This window comes from Dasypus novemcinctus, chromosome 1 (assembly GCF_030445035.2).
Source record: "Dasypus novemcinctus isolate mDasNov1 chromosome 1, mDasNov1.1.hap2, whole genome shotgun sequence".
NCBI classification, from domain to species: domain Eukaryota; kingdom Metazoa; phylum Chordata; class Mammalia; order Cingulata; family Dasypodidae; genus Dasypus; species Dasypus novemcinctus.
The window spans coordinates 40495707-40516656 of NC_080673.1; the positions used below are offsets into that span (position 1 = coordinate 40495707).

At 41.3% G+C, this 20950-nt stretch overlaps 1 protein-coding gene across 1 annotated transcript in view; it reads left to right on the forward strand.

Moving 5' to 3' along the window:
• Nucleotides 1-15444, forward strand: part of TMEM154 (transmembrane protein 154) — a 41473-nt gene extending 26029 nt beyond the window's left edge. The window contains exons 6-7 of the mRNA XM_004469800.5: nucleotides 1550-1607; nucleotides 10688-15444. Of these exons, the coding sequence (XP_004469857.1) occupies nucleotides 1550-1607; nucleotides 10688-10703 (74 nt within the window). The 3' untranslated portion in view covers nucleotides 10704-15444. The remainder of the gene's footprint in view (nucleotides 1-1549; nucleotides 1608-10687) is intronic.
• The last annotated feature ends 5506 nt before the right edge of the window (nucleotides 15445-20950 follow it).

The following is a 20950-nucleotide window of genomic DNA, read 5'->3' on the forward strand; positions in this document are numbered from 1 at the left end:
CAAGTGTTTGAAATGCTCTTTTCCAAGCAAGGACTTCACTGAAACCAAGTTTTCTGGAAAAAGTTAGCATCTGGCATCAACATATTTCTAGAATTTTGAGATCTATCGTTTAGTCTCTATATGAGATAAAACTTCATCAAATAGTTTACTTAGATCTCTGCTGTCTAGTGTGTAGGCATTAGCCATGCACAGCTGCTTAAATTCAAGCTAATTACAATTTTAAAAAATTAAAAATTCAGTTCCACAGTCACATTTTGAGTGCTCAGTAGCTACTTGTTGCTAGTGGGTACTGTATTGGATAGCACAAGTCTTTCCAATCACTGCCGGATATCTATTGGACAATACTAATCCAGATGGTGATACAAGTGTCTCCAAATAACTTAATTTCCAATTGATATCAGGCAGTAACTGTAGTATATGTTGCTCAATTTTCCTTAAATTAATATTTGAACTTAAAAGTAATGACAACTGATTTTTCTTTTTTATTTCTTTAAAAAAAATAAATTATTCCCATTGCCTAGAATAATTTAATAAAGCACTACTTATCATATCATTTGGTTTTTAATGTTTATCTTAATACCTTGGGTATTAACACTCTACAATGGGGTACTCAAATCCAGAGAACTATAGTTAGAGTTATCGTACCAGAAAACTTCATAAAATGAACTTTCCAAAAGATTAGAACCACTCAACTAACTTGTACAATTTTTAACAGTATTTCATAATCCAGTATTGAGGAGAGAATAGCTCTGAATAGCATTTGAGTAGCATTTGAAGATAGGGGTGGGTCATTGAGATAGATTTTAAAATAGCTTCACTTTATTGTTTTGGATTTATCAAAGTTATACATATATATTATATATACATAAGAGAATCTGGGAAATGCAAACAAAGTAGAAAAAAAGATTTTAAAAAAATTCCACTAGCAAAATCAACCTCTCAATATTTTGGTGCATTTCCTTTGTATCTGGAATATGAAAACCTGATCTTTTTACTCTCCTTAAAACCAGGGAACAGGAAACAAACCATTTCTATTTGACAACAGAGGCAGAGTTACTTTGATACATAGGTGATAGATCTAATTTTTTTTCATTAAAAATGAGTGGTGTAATAGGACAGAACTCTGATGACTTTAAGGTGGTGGTTTGTTTCCCCACCGCACCTGCTTCTTTTCTACTGTGCAGTCTGACTAAAATCATCAGGACCTTGGATGAAGCCATTTTATTCCATTGTCTATGCTGAAATACGCAGACTCACGCTTCTGGAGCAACAGCGGGGTTCTGCAGGGACAGAATAACCAAGCAGTGATGAATGGTGCCCTTCCTACAGGGGCAGAGACCCATTAAAGTAGTGTCTGTGCTGTTAGCGTTTTTTCCATTTCGAGAGCCTTGCCATCATCAATCTTTTAACCTCTAGAACTCCCTAGTGAGGCCATTTCTGCACAGGTGACTGCACAGATGAGGAACTGTGATGCTCTACTGTGTGGGTTTTGTAGATAGGAAATAGAATTTCAGTGACTAATGATGAGTTTGTTTTTATTCTGTCCTAGCCGACAGTGAAGGTTTACCTACTTTAAAGGAAGAAAAGGAATCAAACCACAACCCAAGGTATTTGTGATTTCTACCACAGATTACAGGCTGGGGGTGGGGGCGGAGGCCGCGGTGGAGCACTTGGGATCCCTTCTCCTGTGCCTAGACACTTTTGTGACAATTTACACAGGTGTGTATGTGTGGAGAAAAGGACGTGTGAGTTATGAGAACTAGAAGGCCACAGAGTTAAATACCCTACTGGCTCTTTATCTTTAGAAATAAATTAGTAATGGCATTTTTTTACCCTTCTAAAGAGTCACTCACTGTTGAGTCTGCTTCTGTTTCAGTCGTAAAACTTCCTGATTATAACGGACCATAGGTTTATTGATCTTGGATCAAGAGTAGCTTGGTAAGGAAGACAGATGGAGGGACAGTCTCAAAGGGGGTGACTGGAAACAAAAGTGAGTAAAAGGAACAGTAAAACAAACAAACAAAGAAAAACCCACCTGGATTGCATTGTTATAGAAATGAAAAGAATAAAACAAAACAAACGAAAAACATACCCCATTCTACCACTAGGTGGCTCTGCTTGACAGAAGATTTTAGAGCACCGGGTTTGGGTGTTGCTTAGCGCTCCACAATCTCGTTTAAATTGTATGATCTTTTGTGAGGACACAAAGGACCACCTTGGGAGTGTTTTTCATCAGAGAATTGTTAGGTCAGGACGTGGGAGGTGTTCACAGGATACAGAATTGATGATTCAGCAAGGGGTGGACCTGCTCTGCAGAGCAGCCCTGCGATCTTGGGCGCACCCGGTTGCTGACAAGGATGACCCAGCGTTACCAGAGAGCAGAGAACTTGAACCCATGACTGAGACATCACACTCCTGTTGGAATGAAAAGAATAAACCTCCAGAGCAGGATAAACACCACCCACATGCTCTCTCTTCAGAGGTCCTATGCCAGTATCTCTCCCCGCAGTAAACGCTTTGGACTGCGGTCACGTGTCTCTGGACAGCCCCCGAGGTGGGAGCATTGCAGGGCAAGACTGATGATTGGACAGGGATCGGAACAATCAGATGTTCGGCCTCTGGATCCTTTTTTTGTGTCTTTCACCTAAGAAGTCTCCATCTTACATATCTTCCTCGGTCACACCACCACACACTTACTCAGGCAAACCTCAGCTCTGAAACCAACATCCTATTTGAATCCATGTTACCTCTCCAAGTATTTGCATGTAAAGATTCAATGCTGGTTCAGGAAAGCTTCTATCCTATTTAAGTGAGATTAATGAGCAGGTAGGGGGAAAACACACACTGGCAATAGACTAGTGGAGCACTACAAAAGACATTGCAAAGAGATATTTTGCAAGCATTTTTTCTTATCTAAAAATAGAACCACTATGTATGCCCAGTATAGAACTCAGGTCACCACCCAAACTCCACGAAAGTATTACTGCTCTTTTGCTGACGGGCCCTCTCAAATAATGAGAATTATCCACGGTTTTTACATACCTGCTTCTTGCTCTCTGTAATTATTGGCATCTTAGTAGAAATTTAAAGTTTCAGAATTGTATGGTGGTAAGAAGCTTCTTAAAAATAAGATTTGGAGAATCTTGAGCAGTTGGTCATTAAAATAAGCTTTAGCTCATTACTACCTATACGGCAGAAAGCTTAACCTATTTGGAGAGCTGCTGTATGCTAAATTATTGTTTTTAGAAGGAATATCTACGTTACTCTGTTGGTCCAGAACTATCTGATGTTAGTTCATGGGATGACTGTCAGGCCTTCACCTCATTCCCTCTCCCTGAACCAAGGCCCAGCAAATGGTGACACAAGCACTTTCCAATTATTTGAAAGGCTGTTTTGTGATATTCCAAAGCAACGTTCATTTGTATTCACTAAAACCAAAAACATGCAAAGCACTCAGAACAAAGCCTGTCATGAAGTAAGCTTAATAAATATTGATTATTATTAATAAATTTTAAAACCATGTACAAAAACCCATTGCCTTCCCCCCAGACACACACCCGAGATGGCTCCCTCATCTGTCTGCTCATTGTCTGCTCTCTGTGTCTACTCATTGTGTCCGTTCATTGTCTGCTCGTCTTCTTTAGGAGGCACTGGGAACAGAGCCCAAGACCTCCAATGTACGTGCCCAACCACTTGAGCCACATCCACTTCCTGCTCGTTGTGTCTGCTTATTCGTCAGCTTGTTGCACCAAGTCATTGCATCAGCTCATCTTCTTTAGGAGGTACCAGGAACTCCCATGTGGGAGGCAGGCCCCCAAATGCATGAGCCACATTCACTCCCCACCCATTGCCTTTTGAGATAATAATCCTGTGTCTTAAGGCCCAGGCAAGTCTATATTGGTGGATAGGAAATTATTTTCCCCCTGGTGTCCATGGTGATTTTTATTTTGGGGGATGGAGGATCAGATCACCAATCCTAAGAGATGAGGAGCTTGTTTGATCTCCTCGAAAGATCTGGAGACTTCAGTTGCTCTCCATTACTGGTCTAAATCCACTAATATTGGTGATTTCAGAATAGTCTTCTCATCAGTCTAGAGTTTTTGAAAGAGTGTTAACACCTTAGAGTTCGGATAATCTTTCTTTTCTGTTGTGGTTTCATTTCTGTTTCTTTCTCCTGTTGTCTTACTTACATAGATAATCAGCAAAACATGTATGTAGACTATCTAATCTGGGGCAGAAATAAGATTTGTTTCCTCTCTAAAAGTTTGTGAATCATTAGAGAGATACAGGTGGAATGCACATTGGACATTGGGCTTAGAATCTGAAGACTAGTTTTAAGACCTGACCTAAATAGCTGTGGTGCCTTGGCCTAAGACAACTCATTTTAGCACTCTGGGATTCCCTTCCTTTCTCTCAAAATATAGAAATAACAACACTTATACTTCTTGTTTCACAGGATCATGTGAGAGAACATAACCACTTTGTAAGTTTTAAAGCACCATGCAAGTGAAACTAATTATTTTTTGCTTTCTATTGACTTTTACATCTCTGAGTCATCCTTCCTCTATCATGTAAGTAGTGTACAGGTGAATTCAGTACTCCAGAAGGTGTATAACAGTCCCTGAAGATTGAACATAGTGGAAAACATACTTTCTTCCTGTGTACTTAATGAGGACTTCTAGAGTCTGTTCACAGGGTTCAACCCTCTTTGGTGCTATCAAGACATCTCTGACCCAGAACCTCTCCTATACATAAAGGTTACCGGGTCTCTGGGAAAAAGGAGACAATCTGGCCACCTTCATATTGTGTGCAAAGATTTCAACTCTCCAACCTTCTCTTATTAGGGCCTATAATCTCAGGTTTTTCCATTCCTTGTTCATTTTCAGCCCTGGCTCATTACTTTCCCCTGTCCTCATTGAATGGATTTTTTTTTTTTTTTTTGAGCTATTGAATTAAATGTTTAGAACAGAATTTTAATAAGAACCAAAGATGTACAAGGTACTATGGGATGTTTATACTGTGATTTTCATGTTTTTTAAAAAAACAATAATAGAGGTGGTGGGCCAGTGTTGGAGGGTGAGTTCTATATTCTTATTTCCCACGTTAGCATTATTTCAATGATTCATACCTGCTGTGTGCCAGGTTTGTATGAGTGTCAGTTGTGTCCCAAGAGGTGGAGGGAGAGCTTTGGGAGAGGACAACCCTAGAATCAAGGAAAAGCACAAGGTGATAACAACAACAAAAGACAATAACAACAACAGATCCTTTTAGGTGATTTTATTCTTGTTTTAAAATTCTCTGTAGGAAATCCCCTTCTTTATTGCCTATCCCCACCCTCTACTACCCCTCTTGCAAATGCCACTAGATTGTGGTTAAAACAAGAAAGACGGGAAGCAGACTTGGCCCAGTGGATAGGGCCTCCGCCTACCACATGGGGGGTCCGCGATTCAAACCCCGGGGCCTCCTTGACCCGTGTGGAGCTGGCCCACGGCAGTGCTGATGCGCACAAGGAGTGCTGTGCCACGTGTCCTCGCGTAGAGAAGCCCCATGCGCAAGGAGTGCGCCTGTAAGGAGAGCCGCCCAGCGCGAAAGAAAGTGCAGCCTGCCCAGGAATGGCGCCGTCCACACGGAGAGCTGACACAACAAGATGATGCAACAAAACGAAACACAGATTCCCGTGCCGCTTATAAAGATAGAAGCAGTCACAGGAAAACACACAGCGAATGGACATAGAGAGCAGACAACCGGTGGGGGGGGAGGAGAGAAAATAAAAAATTAAAAAATTAAAAATTAAAAAACAAACAAACAAAGACAAAGACCCTGTTACTGGCTCAAGCTTACGGTCCGGCCAGCTTCCTGTTTCTTCCCGGGGCCTTCAGAGTTGGACAGTCTCCTGAAAGCCTGGTGTTTCGGTCTCTGCAGGCTAAGTGAATCACCACATAAGAGGCATCACCAAGATTAGCCGAGTGCCCATCTCCTTTCACTTTATGCCTCTTGACCACAGTGATGATTTTACACTGAAAAACAATACTGGGGAAGACCAGGGAAAGAATTAGATATGTCTCTATCCAAATGGGTTTATAATTTTGAAAGTGCAGTAATAACAACAACAATAATAAGGCATTCAATAATAATAAGGCGTTTCCTATATGCCAGATGCCTAGGTATTGTTGCCTAAGAAATCAAGTAACTCGGAGGTTAAGTAACAGTATTCCTCTTCTTGTATTATATTCATTCTATTGTTGTTTATTCTGTGGTTCATGTTTTGAAGCTAAATGGCATTATAAAAATGGGTCACGTTAATATGTCTCAGGAAAATCCAGGTTAGTTTAATAGAGAATTTTGTGAATTACTTCCAGTCTCTTCCCGTTTCTTTGTCTTTTTTTGGAAAAGTACAATTGTCTATGTAGTCTTTCAAAAGATATTTATTGAGCACCTAATATGTAGTCTTTCAAAAGATATTTATTGAGCCTGGTACTATCTAGACCATGCCAAGACAACCAGTTAAAAATGAAATAACCCATCTAGTAAACCAGGAAATTAGCAAAGTTCAGTGACTTACCCAAGTTCGCATAGCTAGTTTGTGATAAAACTTGATCCTGAGAAGAGTTTCTTTTAAATCTGCATTTTTCATTTCCTTTTAGTAATTACTTAAAATGAAAAAGAGACTACGTAAATTAAAAGACAAGTTATAGATTTTAAAAGAAAAAAAAAAAATGGGCGAGAATACTTAGCAAAAAGAAAGCCAGCCTCTATGAGGCTAATACACGAACGTATTTAGCGAATGGCGTGCCCACCATCCACTGCAGTCACCGACAAGGCCGTAACTGCTAATTGCGAGGAAATAGCAGCTTTCCTGAACTTTTTTGTCCTCTCTGCTCAAGGAAATCTTTGTGGCCACTTGCAATTTTTTTCTTTGGTTATGAGATTCTTGCCTCTGTTCCTCTGTAGTCCTTTCAATCATTTCAAATTATACTGCAGGTCAACTTGTATTAGGTGCCAATGGGTTTCCCCCAAATCTGATCTAGGTGTTATCAGGGATACAAAGTACAGATTATAATCCTGCGGAATGGAAACCTCAACTAACAGTGTTAAAATGCAGGAGTGTGTGTTGTGAGTGTGTGATTGTGGTGGATGAAGGAAGATGTCCTAAATAGAATAAGCCAAAGCATTGCCTGAAAAGTAGCCCAGGTTACATCTACACCCAGGACAAGGTCTCTGCAATTTGAACTAGTCTAGGCCTGGCTCTGATGTTAGCCAGGTGCCTGAGCTCAATAATTCCACCCAGGCGAGGCCTCTTTTGGGAAAGAGATGAGACAATCTATTGATGAAGAGAAGGGGAGCCTGATCTAATTGTTACATGACTTTGTGCTGAGCTGAACTCAGCATTCGCAAAAACTGAGTTAGAGAGCAGCATAGCACAGAGAAGGTTTAGCTAGGTTTATTGCCATCTTTGGAGATAGGGGACATAAAGAGGGATTGATATAAGATAAACTGGTCAGGAGAACAAAGATGACTTATCTGATGTTGACTGCAACAAAGGGGCAGTTATGAAACAAGGTGTTAGAGTTGCATCTGTCCTCATTTAACTGGTAGCATTCCAACTCCGTGCCTTCTTAAAAACAAAAAGATGATGATGCTTTTTAAGCAGTTCTGTTCCTTTGAGGACTTGTCAGCCCTAGAGGCTTTGGAGAAAGGTGTTTCACATTCTTAGAATTTCTAAATAGCACCCCTAGAAAAAGCATTCACTAATGTCGCTGCAGTAGATAAGTTGCTGAAACCACACATTAACTTCAAGGCAAGCAATAGACGTTGGAAGTAAAATCACTCATTTTATCTGTTGCGGTTCTGTGGCAGTTTGCCAAGGTATTTTTAACAGGGAATTCTAGGATTTGCCAGAGTTGAAAGCATCTAGGTTTATTTGATCATTTCACAGTGATGATAAATAGCCACAAAGAAAGCAGGGCACCCGTATAACTAAATAAAGGAATGTGCGTGTGAGAGAATGCCTCCAGGCTCAGGCAGTGGGCAGGATCCCAGGTTTCTGACTTACTCACAGGCCTTTGTCCCCACCAGCGAGAATTTGCATGTGAGAGTTGCTACACTCTAGGAATGACCTGATGTCCCAAAGCTGAAGCAACCGGTGCCCACATGGGGACTGCCTCCTGTGTGCCAGTATTTGTCACTTTGCTCACGGTCCCCAGGCTGAGTGCCTCTTGCTCTTTGGCACTTTAAATAAATGAGTCCTTGTTGATGGACAGTGTCACACGTTATGCTTTTGAAATGCTTTCAGAATGTCCTAAACCACAAACACACATATTCTTCTCGGAAATTTGAAGTCTACTTTGGGAGATAGGTTCTGAAAGCCTCTGGTATTTGAAGCAATGCTCAAGGTAGTGTTTTACCAAAAGCACTGTTAGTGTAAAATCTGCAAATTAAGAATAATGGCATGTCTGCAAAGCACTCTACTCTGTGGTAGAGTGCTTTGCCTGTATTTTTCTCATTTATTTTTTTTTTGTAGCAGCATGTATACTACATATAAAATCCTATTTTAACGACTTCTAAGTATACAGTTCAGCAGCATTCATTACATTCACAATGTCAGGTTTCCATCTCCATCTTGCATTACCAAAACTTTTCTATCACTCCAGACCGAAGCTCTGTACCCATTAAACATTGACCCCCAATTCCCCTTCCGCCCTCCTCCATCCCTGGTAACCTGTAATTTCTTCCTGTCTCTGTGGATTTGCCTATTCTAGTTATTTCATGTAAGTGAGATCCTACAATATCTGTGCTTTTGTGCCTGTGTTTTTTTTTCATTCAACATGATATTAATTTGACAATGTGTTATCAAAAGCTTTAAAACTGGATACACTTTGAACTAGCAATTCCATTTCTAGAGATTCATGCAAAGGAAACAATTGGAAATATGCAAAGATGCAGCAATGTTTATAATAAAGAAAAATTAAAACTTGGAAGTAACAAGGAATTGACTAAATTTTTTTTATTTTTGGTACAGTGAGACAATGGATTGCTATGTAGCCACTGAGAAAATATTATATATTTGTAAGTAAGGAAAAATGTGTATATGTGAATGAGAGTAAGGAAAGCTTATTATAGAACAGTATGTATAATATGATCCCATTTTTGCACAAAAATAATATATATCATTATCACAGGAAAATGTACTGAAGGATAAGTACTGAAATGTTAAGAGTGGTGATATTATTGGTATTTTTGTTTTGCTTACTTATATTTCCTAGTTTCTCAACAATGAGTATGAACTGGCTTTATAGTAGTTTTAAAGATCACTCATTATAGCACATGGACACAGTTTAGCGCCCATTGCTGTTCAACTTTGGGTTATACTCTGCTTATCAGTGGCTGAAATTTCAAGATAATGCCACAAAAGGGAAACATGTAACTCAGAGACTTATGTTCTACAGAGATGGACTTCTGGATCTTAGAAATATTATTTTGCTACCACCCAATTTCCAAGAAATGAAACCCTCCTTGCCCAGTTTAAGAGATGTTTGGGTGAACAGCTCTTCAGCTGTGTAGGGTTGTAGCGTTGTACTCTTAAGATAGACAATGTCTTGTCAATCGGCTTTCCTCTTTTTTTTAAAGATTTATTTATTATTATTATTTATCCCCCTCCACCCCCCCCCCCCGCCAATGGCTCTCTCTTTTGTCTGTTCATTGTTTGCTCACCTTCTCCAAGAGGCACAGGGAACTGAAACCTGAGACCTCCCATGTGGTAGGCGGGTGCCCAACTGGTTGAGCAGCCTCCATGTCCCCAGCTTTCCCTTTTAATAAGTTTAGCTAAAGGTTGTTCTTCTGTTCCCTTCCCTGTCTCAGATAAAAGTCTGCCCTCCCCCTCATTTCCCATCGAGCTGCTTTCATATTTGCAGTTTCTTCCCGTCTTCTTTGCAACACAAACACAGACAAAATGACCCCCCCCTTTCATGGAGACAGGTGTATGTATGTACATGTATGCATATATGTATGAGCACACACACATCTACACGAAGGAGTGGCTTCAGAGTCCTTTTTGGAGCCATATGGTGTATAAATAATAGTGGGAGATTTACCAAGAAAGAAGTTATGAGAATATAGTTTATAGACTATACACACCTGTGAGTGAGGGGGTACCAGCTTGCGTTGATCATTCTCACTTGAACACGTCCGTGGAGGCAGAGGTTGCTTCAAGTAGAGACACACTAGCAATTGAGTGAAGGGGCACAAAGCTAAAACCAGAGGTGGGAAGGAGGGCAGCGCAGCCTGCATTCCAGGGGAGTCGGGGTATTTGAAAACATGCCAGGGCTACAAACTCCTCGGGGAAAACAATACTTGGAGATTTTTTTTTAAGAAGGGAGTAAAAAAAAAAAAAAGGCAATTTGACATCTTTTCTTAGAGAATGAATTAGATTTAATTAAAGAGGGCAACCCAGACTCCGTCTGGCTCTCTCCACCTCAGCACTGGGGAGGTATATTAGAGCAAGACCTAGGGAATATTTCTTGATTTTCTTGGCTTTCATGGGGTCAAATATAAAATCCCAAGTGCCCTCTGTTTCTGAAATTGTAAACTGGCCACTTGGCTTCCTGACTGTGCTCTTGGGCCGCCTCCATAGCAGAGTGACCAGCTCTCCATAGCTTCTTGGAAATATACTGTTTTTCTGTTTTTACAGTGACAATGAATCCTAAAACGGAATGGTGCTGCTGTTTTGCAAGAGAAGCAGTCCCTGAGGGAGCCTGCCGGGCCTGCCCACAGTGGATGAGGAGGCTACGCATTTAATTAGTTCCAAACCAGCGCAGACACCAGAACCTTTTGCTGTTTCTCCCAACGCCCGCTCTTCACAACGAGGGCACTGCCCGTGCTGGGACGAGAGCGGGGCTCACAAGCCCTGGGAGGGGGCCTGGCCCCACGTCCATCCCCGCCTGCCAGGGCGAGAGGGCCTTCCCTCCTCACAGCCACCCCCCTTGACTGGGCCCACTCTGGCCCTCCTTTCTAGGTCCTTGTCACCTTTCCTCTCCACTCTTTAGGGTTTACATGACAAAACTGTGTTTTATCTGTGGTTTCCTTCTGGGCCACCTTATTACCTAACCATCTGAGGATCATTTCTTCTGATTATTCAAGGCCTCTGGTAAGTGACATTCAGCAGGACCTTTTCTCAAGGAGACTTACGTGAAGGAAACAACACCAGACGAAGCAAGAGTCTCAGTGTGGTCACCATCCCAAGGGCCCGGCCAGCTCATTTCTACCTGCCAAGCAGATGTCCGGAGAGGATCCACAGCCCGATGGGATGTGGTCTGGTGGCTTGTGGAGTCTCCTCGTGACCTCGTCCCGGCACCTCACCCTTGGGAATGTTGTGGAAGAAACAGGAATCTATTTTCCTTCTCGGCTAAAATCACCTCTGCGTGTTAACATTTTCCCAAAGCTCAGCAGACCTCCCTCACGCGTGATGTGCGGCGGGGAGTGTGGCGTGGGCATCGTGTGTCAGCCTTTCTGTGCCTCTGAGATCTTTGGAGTCATCTGAAGCACACAGAGTAGGCCTAGAGAGTGTCTGTGCCTGTGGCAGCCGTCACTCAGCGCACTCAGCATTCTTTCCCGCCAAGCTGGGACAAGCCTCAGTGTTGTCCTCAACACGGCTCTCGGGGAAGACACTGTCGGGCCACCAGTGAGAACATTCTACAGGACATTTGTCGACATCCTTGTGCTGTGGCGCTGCGTGCAGAAGGGCCCACCTATCACTCCCATTCTTATAAAGTTAATCTCCTTTTAATCTTTATTTTTCTGATCCTGACCTTTAAGGCAATCTGTCCAATTGGGAGTCCTCAGCTCTGCTAGGATACCTGATAGTTTATTCCAGGAAAGGAACAGAGAATGAAATTTTGTTTGTTTTACTATCCACGTATCACTGAGGGGAAATGAGGTTAGCCAGACATTTGCTGCTGAATTTGGGGTCTTGTGTTCAAAAGGCAGCCTTAATGCCTTCTCCCCCTTTTTACGATCCCTTTAGCAAGTGCTTGCTCTAAACTGATCATTTAAAGGCAGGGTTACAGACCAGAAACTCTTCTACAATGGAAGAAACGACTCTGCCTGTCATAATATCCTGGGACTGTCGAGAGCTTTGGTAAAAGCCAGTCTGCGTAGTCTATGACTTTAACAGATTTGTCTGTCATATTCTCATCAGCACAGCTTAAAAGATGGCAGTTTTCTTTTCATTGCTACTTTGCATACCCTTATTCAACTTGTGTCCACAGTGACTCTGATATTTATGCCGAGATTGCCCTTTCCTGAATCATCACTTGTCTATTTTTCTGCCTTTGAGTTTGCAGTCAATGTTTTGGATCTCAGAAGGGTGTCAGGTTGCTCCTTCCTCTCTCTAGGTCTCTGAGATCTTTGCTGAATTCTTAGGCCTTTACAACTTGATTGCACTCTATTAAATAAAGAACTTCTGATGTTCAGAAACGGTAAGGGGCTCTGAAATCCCACCTAGATGAAGCAATATTTTTATAGGATAAAAATATTCTCATTCAGTATTTAAAATTACTTCAAATCCCAGAAGAGGTCAACTTCAGCAGCATGCAATTGAGTTGATATCTGAGAAATGTACTAACCTCTGTCATTGACAGTGTACAGGGACCCTTTTTTTAACAGCTTTATTGAGAGATAATTCACACATCATACAGTTTACCCATTTAAAGTGTACAATTCGGTGGTTTTTAGTACATTCACAGATATGTACAACCAGTGCTACCATCAGTTTTATGACGTTTTAATTATACAGGGCACTTCTTAAAAGGTACTCCATTCTGGCAAGATATATGAAGTTAGTATGGGTCAAAAACAGTCAAGGATCAATTCTAACTCCCCATATCTTTTTGTTACTGTTCAATCAATAGGCCTCATTTCTAAATGTGATAATTTCAAGAATTACTTTTAATCCCCAACTTGATTTTTCCATTTCAGATTCTTGTCGGTAAAAAAATCTCAATTTTCCCTAATCAGGTAGCCAATCAGCATAAAATCTGACTTTAGACTATTTTAGAGTTTCATTGCATTTTTGTACATTTTGAGCAAAGTAGGCTAACAGCATTGCCCAGTAGAACTCTTCAGAAAACTTGGTTGAATAAATAAAACCATCAGTTTGTTACTCTAAACCAGCAATGTGGGAAGGTCATTACTATTGAAATGAGGAACAGCAGCTGCGGGAAACCAGCCTGGACCAGCCTTGGTCTCTATCCATGAGGCCACAGAGATTTCACCTCATCAGTCACCCTCATAGCTCCAGCAATGTGATGGATGCTTTGAAAAATACACTTGTCTGTTCTTTTATTTTGATTGTTTAGACTATCAATCCACACCATCTCTGGAGGAAGGCCTTATGCTAAGTAAACATAAAATGCCGGCTTTACTTTGAACTTCTGTCAGGATTAGTACAGATTCTGAATATAGTGGAGCAATAAGACTCAGCTTCACACTGGGAAGACACGGTTAAGATTCTTATTGTGGGGAAAACATTAACATTTTACACTGAACTAAATGAACGCATGTGACTTTTTCACACTCAGAAACACTCAGAATGAATTCTGGGGTTTCCACTTAATATCTACGAGAGGCAGTCTAGAGTAGCTTTCATTTAAAAACCGCATTCCTGTACTGATACGATAACCAAGAGAGTCATATATTTCAGTGTAGAATGCAGTCAGTCAATTTGGTCATTAATAATTGCATAACCCAAACAGTTCATTGCCTGATTTATTTTTTTCGAGCAGCTGTTTGGCATTAGCTTGATACTATCTAACCTGGCAGCACAATTTTATTTTCTTCCCGGTCTTGTTGTTAGTGATGATTCAGGAATAGCTGCCTTTCTTTGCTATTTCCTTTTCTAAATAACATGTGTCATGCTCACAAGATAGCAATCCATCCAATTAGGTAAAATAGACCTTCTTATCAACTCTACAGAAGCTCTAAGCTCTTTTTGAAATGACATTTTAAAAAGCAAAATTCCTAACTCAAAGTGATTAAAATAATATAGAGACTTTAATTTCAGTGCAAGTACACAATTAGACCAAAGGCATATGGATGTTTTTTTAGTTGGACTTCAGTGCTGAGGGTTCAGAAAATCATACTCCCCTTTCACATCACGTTATCATCACTGACCTCTTTTACAAAAGCATATTCTTCACATTTTTCACTTCCTTGGTCTTCATGGAAAGTACCAAGTGAATGATACATATTTACTGCAAACAGTAAGCAAGAAGTTTTTCCAGTGTAAAAATAAATTGGGAGTAATCGATGTATTATTTTGACTTAGGTGAGACCCCAGGAATTATAAATAGCCTCAGAAACGTGAAAACTTTGCATATTTGATAAATGTTAGGTTTTGGAAAGAACAAGGTTTATAGTTATTCAACAAGTTAAAAAATAATCTGGTGTTATCAGTCATAATTTAATATGTGTATCTTGTATTTAAAGTTAAGTGAAAATAATGTTTTTTTTTTAAAAAAAAAACTTGTCTTTGGCTCTTTTTTCTTTTTTTTTTTTTTTAACAGACATTGTAAAGTGTTTCCTCAGTAGGTCAGTAAGATCATCAGATGTCATATTTATCACCTGCCTTTTTCCCCAGCAATGTATAAATTCTACTTTGCAGGCCTCATGTAGGAAGTGGTTCCATTGCTACTAATTAGAGCCTATTTGTAAAACTAGCAAATTTTTATGACTGACGGTTTTAGGTTTTTTCCTCCTACCCTACATCCTGAGAATTATATATATATAAATATTTTTTCTACATGGCATGCAGCTTTATAAATGTCATGTACACATGAATGCATATGTATAAACTATTTTCAGCTGAATTTTTATGATCAAGTACATACATGTTTATATTTAAATTGCCTGTTTAGCAGTGATAGACTAAAAACATTTCTAAATTTAGTTGGAAAGTAAAGCACTATAAGACAGGAGGAAAGAATATCTCCTACACTAGTTTCTATATATATTAATGCATATTAATATTTTAAATAAATGTTTATTTGAAGGTAAGATATTTGTTTACTAAAATATTGTTTACTAAGAGTAAAGGGGTGAATTATGCTTTCTTCTAAAGGAAAATCATTTTAATTTTACCTCTGTGACTATGAAAGAAGAATGGTTATCTTCCTATTTGCACTCTTTTGATCCATATACCTCTATAAATAAATGAAGCAATACCCAATTCTAAAAGTTCTTACGGAATTTAACCTGCTTGATACAACTGTCTAGTCTAAAAATTGGATTTTCTGTATATCTAAATGATATTACTACATATTCTTGCCTTTTTCGTACAAAACATTTTTAAATTGAAGAATGGAATTTTAATTGTTGGTGACAATGTAATTTTTAAAATATTTTTAGAAAAAATGGAAAAATCTCAGAGATAAAGTCTTCTCTTTTCCTTGACTACTCACTCTTCTTCATGCCTTTAATTCTAATCTCAGCTTGCACACCTTGGCAATGTAACAGAGCAAGGCTGAATGGAAGATTCGTAACACATAGAGAACATTAAAATGTCCTAACATAAAGATGCATTCTTGTGGGTCACAAAGACCAACGACTGGTAGGAAGATTGTTCCTGAGAAGCCTGACTAAAGATAGGACGTGAGGATAACCCTCCAGTCTGCTGCAGTGCATATTTCCTGTCTCTTTTAACCAAAACTTAGTGGTGGGAAAGGTTAGCCTGGAGATGTCTTGGACCCAAAGAGCAGACAGTCCAACAGACTTAGAGAAATGGTGCTAAGCGAGAATAATAATCTTGACTGGCACTTATCATACGTATCAGTCAGGAATTAGATTCAGCCTCTCCTACCAGAGAGATAAAATAAATTTGGCTTTTAAAAGATGTTTTTTTTTTTTCCTCCCTCATGGAAGAGTAGAGAGATAAACAGTCCAGGGCTGGTGTGGTGGCTCCGTGGTCATCTGGGACCTGGGTTCCTTCCGATATTCCTCACCTTCACTAGTGCAGGTCTACCCCCACAGGATCGATGCATGATCCCCCACGGTCGCCATAACCAGCCATGATACTCACAAGAAGTAGGACAGGGGGAAATAGCACAAAGACAAGTCTCCTAACTAGGGCAGCCACCTTTAAAGAGCTTGCCTGCCAACCCAGTGAAACAATTCTGCTTACATGTCCTTGGCAACCTATATGCAAGGCAATAAGGAACTGCAGTCTCTAGGGCTGGGTCACACCCTAGATGGGTTACATTGTCACACCCAATGGTAAGGGGATCTGTTATAAAGGACAACATAGTGAAAGAATATCAGATTACCAATAAGGTAGCAACCCTGGCCACAAGAGGCCAAGCACTTAACTTATATCATCTCACTTTAATCTTCCCAATAAATGTATGAGGTAGGTTTAGAGAACTTAATAACTTGACCCATTCTCTCCAACCTCAAAGTACATGCTTCTAACCACTATATAACACTACCCTCCAGCAATCCCCTAGTAATAAACAATAGGAAAAAGTTTAAGAAGGAGTCAGTCATTGTCAAGGAGGCCTGAAGGTGGGCACAGTCTGAGATAAGAAGCAACAGAGGCTGCAGGATCGCAGTAAAAGCAGGAGTCCAAGAACAGAAGAAACGGTATTGCATGCTGAGGGGAAAAGCTGGGGCTTGATATAGGGGTGATGAAAGAAGTTAGTTTCTGGACCTAGGTGCTGGTAAGAGTTTGGTCACTAGGTGAAAAAATAAAATGCCCACTTATAGAGCTAATGTACACAAGGTATTAGTTTTAAAGATTGCTGTGGAGCGCCATGCACAAATACTCTTGGGAGCAGATATTTATTGTTAGAATTTGAAAGAATTGAAAGCGGCCTGAAATATCGCCTCTTTCATAGCCATAGCCACTCTGGCTTCCAGAACCCTCAAGCCTAGCTTGTACTAGGACTTGTGTAGAATGTGGTCTCAGCTGAGCAGCTCAGTTGGAGGCTGGGGGATCCCACTTTCGAGGTGGTTCCCTCACATGGCTGGCAGGTTGGCGGTGGCTGTTGGATAGGAGTGCAGCCAGGTCTCTGGGTCAGGGACCGTGGCTCCTATCCACATGGGCCTCTCCAGGAGCTTCTTGGGCTGTCTCAAGCATGATGGCTGGATTCCAAGAGAACAAAGTGAAAGTGCATGGCTTTTTTATACCTTGGACTCAGAAGTCACACAGTATCACTTTGCCACACTCTATTGGTTGAGGCCATCACAGTGTTCAGGCGGGAGGTTGAAGGGGAAGGGAACATAAACCCCACCACTCAGAGGGAGGAGTGTCAAGGTCCATTGTGGGATGGGAGATTTGTTGCAGTGAACTTTGGAGAAGGCAATCTGCCAAAATTGGTGTGTCCTCATGCAATATGGAAGAAATACATTAGGCAATCTCACACCGAGGAACCTCAGGGATGTTTGACCTCCCTTGAGTCCAGGGCCTGGGTGGCTCATTGGTCTAGTTTAGAGATCATTGGTTAGAGCTGCTTTCATTCTCTCCACAAGACATCAGCCATGGCAGGATGACACACGATTGCTTGTAGACATAGAAATGTATGACTGCTCTTCAGGACGTAAGGTTAAAATAGGGACAGATCAGACTGTGACCCTGAAGGATAGGGATCAAGTCTATTCATGTCTGGCCTTGTAGGTGTACTGAGTAGGTGCTCAGTAACCATGGAAAAACCATCACCTATCCAAAGTCTGCTTTTCTTGGCTACTGAATGCCCAGTGAATGGAGGCCAGCCCTACCTAGGGATGGAAGCATAGAAAGGAAGCAAGATGACCAAATACCATTCCTTTGCCAGAGTGCTCACCCTCCCTATAGGTCCCAGGGAGATGGTATGAATAACAGATCCTGAACTAGGAGCCATGCTCTTCCAAGCATCGGGGCACGTATTCTGACTCCTACGGAGCTCAGAGCCGGGGAAGCTGACGAGGTCACTTCCTGTGGGGGAGGCATCCCCGGTACACCCCTTGTCACAGCCAGAACTGGCACGAGGGTTGAGCAGACCCAGGCCTGGCACTTCCCTGTGAATGAACAAAAAGTTATCCTAAATAAGCACACTTCTCTTAATTTTCTCTCCTGAAATATTGTGCTGGTGTGTCTATATATTTGTTTAGACAAGCTTCTTCGTACCAGTGAGAAAATAGTCAACTCAAACCAGCCGGACAGAAAGGAAATTTATCTTCTCATGTAGCCAGAGTGGGAAAGGGGAGGAAGTTGCTGGTCCCAGGGACAGCCAGAACTGAGTACAACTGGAACGAGGGGCAAAAAGACCAGGCACTCAAGTACAGTAAAGAATCTCCAGTTGTTTGTCTTTTCTTTTGTATTAGTGTTCTAGGGTTGCTGTAAAAAGGTCATACATACACGGTGGCTAAAACCAACAGAAATCTATTCTCTCACGATTCTGGGGGTGGAAGTTTGACATGGGGGTCTTGGAAGGGTTGGTTCCTTCTGGAGGTTCTGAGGGAGAATGTGATCCATGCCTCTCCTGGTTACTGGCTGTCGCAGATAATCTTTGGCATTCCTTGATCTAGGTGCAGCTCTCCAATCTCTGTCTCTCCAAAATCTCCTTCTCTTTGTAAGGACACCAGTCGTTGGGTCTAGGGCCCACCCTAATCCAATATGACCTTCATCTTAACTTGGTTACATCCACAAGGGCCCTATTTCCAAATAAGTTCATATTCACAGCTTTTGGGGATTAGGACTTCACTGTATTTGGTAGACGTCACTCACCACACCTTCATTCTCTGGAACCAGCTTTTCCCCACAGGATGCTAAACATTGCAACTGGTAGCATTAGGGTTACCATTTTCACCACCACAATAGAAGGGAATATCTTCCCTTGGATTCAGTTGAGAAAAGTCTCCTAGAAGGAATCTGATTAAACTGCCTGTGTTATATGCCTAAGCCTGTGCAAATGGGTTTTGGGTACAGGGACTGACATTTCCTTCTTGAAATGTGTGCCTGCGTGCCTGTGTAATGTGTGGGTGATGCATGCATCGGTTGATTGGTTGGTTAGTTGGTTGTGGGGGGAGAAGGTGCTGGGGGAAGCAATTTCTAGAGAGAAGCAGAGTGCTATGGCTAGAGACAGGGCATTTGGGACCAGCAAACCACAGGTCTCTAGCACTACACAAGTTCCCCTTTGCCATTCCATTTACTTATCCATATCTGGAGGGTCAGAACTCCAGAATGGGTCAGGTTCTTTCTGTATGGTGGATTTACTGATGCTCACTATTTCTTTCTTGGTGCACATTTCATACTTTCCAAATTTTCTGCAGTAAACGTGTATTACCTTTGTAATATATGTTTGTTTTTTAAAGAATATAGTGGATACTTTTCATTCACTGAGGCAGAATTCTTAAGAATCAAGGCACAGAAAAAAGTCCTCATTTTAGGTCCAATATTCTTGTAGCATAAACGTCTTTCGAAACTTGTTTGCGGAGCTGAATGAATATCTTTAGGTGTATGTAGGAAGGAGAAAGGACTCTGAGCAGGGAGGTGGGAGGGCTTCGAAGACTGGCTGGACAACGTGGACTCCACAGTGTTTTCTCAGGGCACTGCATGACCCAGGCTGACCCAGGCCCGCTCTTCCAATTTCCCTCCAGGGATGACGGGAGAATCAGGACAGTTTCTGGGCCTCTGTGTTTACCTCATAGCTCAACTCACCACTCAGGACAGGGCAGGAGGATGAAAGTAGTTGTCAAGATCCTCAGAAGCTGAGTGGGAACAAGGCAGAACTGGAAAGATTTCCTCTCTCCATAATGCCTGGGAGGACTCCAGGAGTGGGTACAGTGACCGATAACCTGAGTTCTTTCCCTTTTTTTATATCGTACGAATCACTTAATGTTAAAGAATATTTTGAATAAAGAGTAAAATAACTTCCATTTTAAATTCTCTTTCTTTGCACTTCCGTAGTTTTTACAATTAACATGTATATCTTTCATAAATTAAAAAAATAATTGAAAAGAAATCCAGTAAAAAGGATATGAGTTAACGTCTGCAGGGGTGGAATCTGTGATGAGCTGGCGGTAAGTATGAGCACAAAGAAGGGACAAAATGGGGGCAAGGGGTTACCTTCGGGTGGGGCTTTGTGGGTTTGAGGGGGGCTGGGGATGGGCAGAGGGGTAATATTGTCCAAAAATTGGGGGGAGGGAGGGGCAACATACGAACATGGGAGAGTGTCAGGTGTTTGTTGAGAACAAAATGTTGAGAAAATCGTATCAAAGTATAAGTAGGAGGGTTACCTGTTTAGGATGCTCAGGGGGTATGGGCTGATGCGGGACGGACTCTGGGCGAATAGCTGAAGGCTCATTTTGCCAGGGTGGGTTGTACCATTGGGAAGAGACCCAAGAAGTGAGAGTTGGGGTGGACCCACATCCTGGGGAGGACTAATGCCATCAAATAGAGAGAACTGTATCTCTAGTGAGAAAGGATGGCTCCCAGGGCATTAGGGTAGTTAAGCAAGTCAGGCCCTGACTACTGCTGCAAGTATCTCTGGACATGGCTTCTCGGGAAATGGAGATTGGCTGGCGTTGTGGGCCCCAAGGAGAGGGGAAAATGGATGTGGAATGGATGGAACCAAGGTAAATATGGGGGCAAGAGAGGAGTTTTGTGAGAGTACACGAAGATGAATATAAAACATGTAATATTACACCAAAAACATATAGGGGACGACAGACTAATAAGGTAAACCATAAGGCAAAACATAGGATAACTAAAAAATTTAGAAAACTGTACAACCTAAAGTATGGACCACATAGTAAGCACAGATGTCATCTTGTTTGAAAGCTATTGTCTCGGAATCTGTCCATCAGTTTCAGGAAATACGACATGAACAAGTTAAGAGATTATCGCTGTGGAAGGGAAAAGGTTTTATGGTGAATCTGGGGAAGTACTGTATATTGTATATATGAATTTTGGTGATCTAAGACT